Raw genomic sequence first — 7,952 nt, forward strand, 5'->3', positions numbered from 1 at the left:
TTAAAAATATTAAAAGTTATTGACCCAAATAGTTTCTCTTAAATTTATATTAATGTACATCAAAAATATAATTTTTAGGATAAATTACACTCATGTTTTTAAAATTCGATGAAACTGTATTTTAATAACCAATAAAAACATTGGAAAATAAGTAATTTTCCATAGAGGATAATTATTTAGCTTGATTTAATACGTTATTGTATTTTCTATGGTTATAACACATAGAAATTAAATTTTAGCAAGGAAGAAGAAAATAAAAAAGTACATATATAATAAGAAAATGGATTCCCACAAGAGGGAAGAGAGAGAAAGAGAGGGTCCCATAACTTGTAACAGAAAATCATAGCTTGTTTCGTTTCAGTTGCACTCTTGCACGGTTAGCTTCGTCCATTCATAAATCATAATAATATCATCACTCCAATTTGAAGGTTACATCTTCGCACGTTCAATTCAACCCTTTCTGATCCCTCTTCTCACATTTAACGGTAAGTTTCCAATTCCTTTGATCAATGTGTTTGTAGTGATTTGCACGTTCATTTCGTTGAATATATGTTTTCTTTATTAATTATTATTTCTATTTTTGGTTTTTATATTTTTTGTTTATTTAATTTTATTCGTTTATGTTGAAGAAGGATTTGGTGTTATTTGGAATCTGGGAAAATGGGTTTGATTTCTGGGATGTTTCTTGGGATGGTATTCGGCATAGCATTGATGGCAGGGTGGCATCGCATGATGAGATACCGAAGCGCCAAAAGGACTGCAAAGGTGTCATGATTTCGTTATTTTAATCTTTTCTTCTTTCTTTTTGGATTTAATAATCTTTAGAACCCAATAATGTTCTTGTGCTGTTTATATTAAAAATTGTTGTTGATCAGTGTTTTAGAGATGGTGTTGAAGCTAGGAAAGTTGATGAATTTGAGATATGTTTAGCTTAGTGAGTTTTGAATATGTAAAAGAAAGAAAAGACTTGGAGATCATTCATAATAAAGGATGTTATATATAATAATGTAGACTATATGTTATGACTTTTGAATTATTGCTTCTGGAAAAATGGAAAATTATATGCAGAAATAATATATGTTATCATTTTTACAGCTCATAGGAAATTGGTTAATAATTTAAAGTTGTTCTTCTTGTTATTAAGCAATCGGAATGATAATGAAGTGTAAGGAGATACTTCACTAATTTATAGATATGGATTCGATTAACCAACCTGGATTGTTCCAGTGGTTAGCTTGCTCGTCACTTAAACAAGTGTTGGGTGTACGAATATCACTTGTATATTCGGCAACTCATTTGGTCATTAACCTGCCTATTTGGGAGCTATTGTGAAACCAAAAAAACAAAGATATGGATTTGATTTCCTCTGATAAATTGAAGGCAGAAAGCTGACAGATTTCAAGCTTAGCAGTTCATTTATCTGATTGTCATAAGACTCTTAATTGTAATTTTACAGCTTTTTTAGGAACTTCAACTTTGCTCGGGGTAATGGAGTATGTCTTGATTTAACTGCAGAATGAAAAAGGGGAGGCTTGGGGACTGAGAATGCTGTGTTTTAATCTGTTGATATCACTTGAAATCATTTATGTTACTGCAGGCAGTTGATGTTAAACTCCTTGGATCCCTAAACAGAGATGATGTGAAGAGACTTTGTGGTGATAACTTTCCTGAATGGATATCTTTTCCTGTATATGAGCAGGTTGGATTCTCATCACTTGTTGAAATTGTGATTACTACATTTATGTTTCTTGTTGCATATGCATTGCTCTGTATGATGCTTCCCTTCATTGATTCTTACAGGTGAAATGGCTAAACAAGCAGTTGTCTAAACTTTGGCCATTTGTCGCAGATGTGAGTATGCTTGCATGCACTTTATTTGTTTCCATCATGATCTGCAATAGTTTGTATATACTTTATTTGTTCATTTTACAGAATACATTTTAATTTTTTAGTTTATAATCAAATATTAAGTTTAATTTATGATATAACATTATATAGCTTCTCACTTGTTTCTTGAGTTTAAATGAGAAAAAGAGCATATTGAATGAATCTTGTCTATGGTGATAGACCAAGACATGGCTTTGGTTTGTCCGTAATCTTGATTTAACTCTTAAAATCTTTTGATATTACGATTTTGAATGAAGCAATAAATTGTACCAAATTTCTACCAGGTCGGACAATTTTATAATTTAGATTTTATTACGATTTCATAATTTATTCGTTCAATTTATATAAAATCTTGATTTTCTCCCCCTTGCTGATAGTTGTGCTTGATTTGAATTATATTTTCGTTTAGGCAGCATCAATGGTCATAAGAGAATCTGTTGAACCAATATTGGAACAGTATAGACCGCCGGGTATTAGTTCATTGAAGTTCAGTAAATTGTCCCTTGGAAGTGTCGCTCCAAAGATTGAAGGTATCTACTAACAAAATTTTGAAACCTTTTGAAGCAGGTTATGTAAGATTTTTTATGTCTCTCTTTGTTATTTAATGAGATTTCATTTCTTTTTTATCCGTTATCCAACCAATTTAATCTGCCATCACTTGGCAACATCCATTAAAATCTAAAACCGTGCAAAAATTAGGAGATTCAATTTATATGCAATCCTTGTGTTATCTACCTTTGTTAATTTCCCTGTTGGGTCAATTTTGTATATCAAGAATTAATGCATGAATAGTTTCTTGATCCATGCAGGTATTCGTGTTCAGCGTCTCAAGAAAGGCCAAATAACAATGGACATCGATTTCCGTTGGGGTGGTGATCCCAATATTGTTTTGGCTGTTGATGCAACAATTGCGTCCATCCCTATTCAGGTTAAACTTAGCAGTATTTTATATTGAATTTCTTCTTGATTTATGAAATATTCAGAATACTGAGTTTTATTGCTTCAGTTGAAGGATCTCCAAGTTTTCACCGTTATCCGGGTCATATTCCAACTTTGTGAAGACATGCCATGCATTTCTGCTGTTGTTGTTGCTCTACTTGCTGAGGTAAAAAGCCAAACAAATCTTGATAATTGATCACCTAGTGGGAAAAAAACCTAGATGTTTGTGGTTTAGTAGTTTGACTAATTTATCATAGTGCGATCAAGGTAATCAAACTTAAAAATCCAGTTAAATTTCATAAGTTACTTGGATTGTAAAACTTGACTCATAGGGGTCTGATGCCTTTTTCTTTTTCTAGTTACTGACTCACAATATATAACACAGACCCGATGAATTCTATATAACCACTTCTAAGTGGCTAAGATTCGAATCCATGCACTCTTCAGCAAGGCATACATAGATACCAGTAGAATAAGCTTAGCAGTGCACTACTGCTGCGTTTGGTTTGTGTATCTGGAGACATAGACACTAAAATATAGACAAAATAGGATAGAATTTTTAATTTGTATTTTTTTTTTTATCGATTGCAACGGGTAAGACTCAGACTCAAATCGAAACCTTTAGGCGGAGAAGGAAAGACCATACCATTTGAATTATAGTTGGTTAGCTTTCTGACTAAGTTAACTTGGGATGCTGTAACAAACAGAGGCCCTTTCTTTGTCTCTGAGCCTAATCCTCCGTTGACAATCTCCTGCTTCCACTGCTTCTTGGACCAATTGTTCCACTGCTGCCTCCCAGTCCACTGGTTTCCGAATTTGAGCCAGAATTTGAGCTTGTGATGGATCGGGTCCCTTGGGTGTTGGTTCCTCCTCCGGGTCGGGTTTCCCCTCCTTGGAATATCCCTGCCTGGCGCCAGGCGTCGTTGCGGTGCTCTATGGCCACCGCGCGATCCATCAGTTCTTGGAGGCTCTCAAAGTCAGAAACAGCCATCTCCGCCCGAATCTCCTTCTTCAGCCCACTCAAGAAGATACACATTAGCGTCTCATGCCCAAGATTCTTCTGCGTCCACACCTCTAGTTCGAACTCGCGCCGATACTCCGCCACCGTGTTTGTCTGTTTCAATTCCAGAAGCGGTCCCATTGGATTCGCTGCCGCGCCGGGATGAAACCTCTTCAGTAGGTCTTGCTTGAACCTATCCCAGGACAAGAGTGGAGTCTGCTGCTCCCACCACTCTAACCATGTGAGGGCCTCGCCACCGATACCCAGGGTTGCGTAGTTCAGTTTTTCTTCGGATGCGATCTGTTTCAATCGGAAGTAGCTTTCGATTCTCACCAACCATCCACGTACGTCTTCTCCATCAAAATGCGGAAGCTCCACTCTGCGGTTCACCTCTACCCGTGCCGCCCGTGTCTCCGCCGCTCCAGCGTTAGAGTGGTGCCTCTCTCTGCCACTTAGCTCCTCCAGCATCTTCATGATCAACTCCATGTTTCTAGTCTGTTCTTCCATCTGACGCTCCAATCTATCCATTCTAGCTTCCATGGTGGCAATAACAGAAACAGAAAAAGGATATAACAATGAATCCAGTCTAATTCCTCACTCAATTCCCACCTCTTATATTCTCTCTCCAAATCATGTGAGATCACACCTCTGCACCCCTAGGCTCACGCCCCTCATCCTCTGTGCCAGGTGGACAGTTAGTTTGTTACGTGAATATTCCTATTGTTGTTTTTTTCCCCTTTTTACCCTCATCTCTAATTCTTCTGCTATAGTGAAAGAGCAGTGGGGAAATTAGAATTAGAAGCTTCTATGATCTTAGGGTCAGGGTGTGTTACAGTCTTACAGATGCTAATATTGATCTTTTAGCCTTGCAATTTCTGACTTTTCCATTAATGTTTATTCAGCCGAAGCCTAGAATTGATTACATTCTGAAGGCTGTTGGTGGAAGTTTGACAGCACTGCCTGGAGTTTCAGATATGATTGATGTTAGTTCTATCCATTTCATGAAAGTTTCCCTTTTTCCCTTTTGAGTTATATATAATACATTAACCTTTTTACTGAACATTTCACAGGATACTGTGAACTCAATTGTTACTGATATGCTACAATGGCCTCATAGGATTGTTGTTCCACTTGGCGGTGTACCTGTTGATACAAGGTAATATGAACATCATAGAACTTTTTATTCTGTTTGTTGTATTTCTTATTCTTTTTGGGAAATGTGAATCCTCAAGTATGTTATTATCACACTATTGGAGCATCTTTGTTGTTTGCAGTGAACTGGAGCTTAAACCCTGTGGAAGGGTTACAGTAACGGTGGTTCAAGCAAATGATTTAAAGAACATGGAAATGATTGGGAAATCTGATCCTTATGTAGCTCTGCATATTCGACCAATATTTAAGGTTAAAACCAAGGTTGTTGATAACAACCTGAATCCTGTTTGGGATGAGAAATTTGACCTGATTGCAGAAGACCTGGAGACTCAGTCCATCATTTTTGAGGTTTTACGCCATTATACTTTGCCTTCATTTGTGTTAGATGTTTTCCTTCTTGGTCTGTTCAAGTGCTTTGATTTGACTAGCAGTCTACTTTTCAAACACACCATTCATAATATTATCACTTAATTGTGATGAATAGGATTTAGTTTATGCAATGCTTTTTGTTAAAGAGCAGACAATTTTTCCCACAAGTATTGTACAACTATGAATAACCATCAAATATTGAGGACCTAATTGTATATTTTTTGAAATTAGTCAGTGTGTAAAGTAAGCAAATTAGTGGTTAAAATCTCCCTTGGATCATTAAGTAGGGTCCACCAAAAAAAAAGGATCTTAATTCAAGTGTGGTTAAACTTGCTTTCTTACTCTCTCACTTTACACATTATCTAACATTAGAGTATCAAAATCCTCAACTATAATTGTGGTGTGTGGACAACCATAATTTGAATTGTGATTATTTCACAATAAATTATGCAAACTTTGTTCAACATTTAGTTTGTAATAATTATTTATTTTAAGAATTAGTCAAGTGCTCCCCCAAGATAAAAAATATTGAACAAATGCAAGCTGATCTAAATATCTATTGACGGTACTACTTCAAGATTATATGAATGCTATATTTCTCCTACTTATAAAATTTGTTGCTCCAACATTGACACTAGTGTTATTTCTACACACTGGTACATATGAGAATATTTTCTTGCTGAAATAGGCTTATAGCAGCTTTCTTATCCAATAAAGTCTTAAAATAACAGAGTATTCATTTGTATTTACTCGGCTAGACATTTTAATAATTCAATCTTCCATCTTTCTCCCTCTTTGCAAATAGGTTTTCGATGAAGACATTGGGCAAGATAAGCGATTAGGAGTAGCCAAATTTCCACTTAGTGAATTGGAGGAAGAAACTGAAAAGGAGCAGGAGTTGAGGTTGCTAGCGTCACTTGATACGAAGGTTAAAGACAAGAAGGATCGAGGAACCTTGACAGTAAAGGTATAAATTGATCGTATCTTGTTTCTTTTTTGGCATTGTAATCATTGCAAAATCACAAGTGCTATTTGGAAAACTATTAAAAGTTTCTTAAACTGAACAAATTTTAGTTGGTAACTGGTACAAATAATTTGTAATTTCTTCAAAGTAGGAAGAAAAATAAATTTGAGAGAGAGAATGAGTAGGAATAGAACTTTAATTCTTCTCAAAAACAACTTGTTGGACTACTTTTGTTGGTCTAATTGTACACAATTTTGGGGCTGGTTCCTTTCTTTTTGTTACATGTTGTTATTTGGTCATGTTCACTAATTCACTTCACCTAATGGAATAAAGCTTTGTTGCTGTTATTATTTGGTCATGCTATATCTTTGACATATTTTAGCTCCTTGCTCTATTTTGTTCTCTTTACGTGTGGTTAAGTTACAATGACATTGAAATTTTCAGGTCTTTTATCATCATTTTAACAAGGAAGAGCAATTGGCTGCATTAGAAGAAGAGAAAAAGGCAATAGAAGAAATGCAGAAACGTAGAGATGAGGGAGTTGTAGGGACTACAAAGCAGACATTAGATAGAGCAGCATCAGTAGCTGGAACCGGTGTTGGAATGGTTGGTAGTGGCGTCGCCACTGGCGTTGGAGTTGTCGGCAGTGGCGTCAGTGCTGGAGCAGGGCTTGTCGGCATTGGAGGTGGCAGTGGATCCGGACAAGGCAGCGGTGCTAGTCCCGGCAGCAGCGGCTCTGGCATTGCTGGTGGTTTCATTGGCAATGTTGGTAGTGGACTAAGCAAGGCAGGAAAGTTTGTAGGCAGAACATTTGCAGGGCCAAGTGGAAGAAAAAGTGGTTCAACTACGCCTATCAGCAATTATGAGGAGAGTGGGGGTGGTGCAAAGCCTAGGCCTGTGTGATTCTTGCATGGACACTTCATGAGTAATGAAATTCATCTTGGAACTCTAGTAGAGCTTTGACAATAGATAGATTTACTTACATTGCTTGTTCTTTTTCATATATACATATACAATCTGAATGGAAATATATATAGTTTGGTAACAGATAGCAAAAATGTTCATTTAGTCTGTATTTTTTGTATGATCTTTCTCTGTATTTTTTGTTTAGCATGAATTTGTAATAAAATTTAACAATTTGTAAAAAAAATTCCACTTATTTACCGAAATCAAAGTTATTCCAAACGAATCAATTATACAGATTTTTTGTTGTAGAATTTGACATTTTGTTGTCTGACAAAATATTATGGCTATTCAACGTTGTATTGTTGCATATGATCTTTTTAATAACATTCCTAATAATTTTGGAAAGAAAAATAATAGATAGTGTTATCTTTTTAACTATTTTCCAAAAAAAATTAATTTTTTATATAAATTTAATTTTAATACACTTTAAATGTAAAGCAAATTTATATGTGCATCTAATCACATAACACTATATCGTAAAAAGACAGATGTAATTACACGACTATATTATATTATTAATGCATCAAAATTAAACTCTACATGTATATTCAATTTTTTTATTTATTTAAAAATTAGTAAAATAATTAAAAATAAATTAAGACACTGACAATTATTTTAAAAAAAAAGTTTAATTAATATGTGCCTTAAAATTACTATATTTAAAAAGTTTTAAAT

The 7,952-nt window shown here is 35.1% G+C and overlaps 1 protein-coding gene across 2 annotated transcripts; it reads left to right on the top strand.

The window, feature by feature from the left end:
• The first annotated feature begins 346 nt into the window (after positions 1–346).
• On the top strand, positions 347–7,511 carry LOC112797328 (calcium-dependent lipid-binding protein). 2 transcript variants are annotated; one of them, XM_025840203.3, is made up of 12 exons: positions 347–485; positions 630–765; positions 1,598–1,699; positions 1,801–1,851; positions 2,297–2,417; positions 2,697–2,815; positions 2,894–2,992; positions 4,729–4,809; positions 4,897–4,982; positions 5,101–5,326; positions 6,153–6,314; positions 6,756–7,511. In XM_025840203.3, the coding sequence occupies exons 2-12, from the start codon at positions 661–663 to the stop codon at positions 7,212–7,214; spliced, it is 1,611 nt and encodes a 536-aa protein (XP_025695988.1). In that variant the 5' UTR covers positions 347–485; positions 630–660; the 3' UTR covers positions 7,215–7,511. The 2 variants fall into 2 exon arrangements, with proteins under 2 accessions (XP_025695988.1, XP_025695987.1); XM_025840202.3 differs by having other exon boundaries at positions 355–485; positions 633–765.
• Positions 7,512–7,952: the final 441 nt, after the last annotated feature.

Source organism: Arachis hypogaea, chromosome 4 (genome assembly GCF_003086295.3).
Source record: "Arachis hypogaea cultivar Tifrunner chromosome 4, arahy.Tifrunner.gnm2.J5K5, whole genome shotgun sequence".
Classification (NCBI taxonomy): domain Eukaryota; kingdom Viridiplantae; phylum Streptophyta; class Magnoliopsida; order Fabales; family Fabaceae; genus Arachis; species Arachis hypogaea.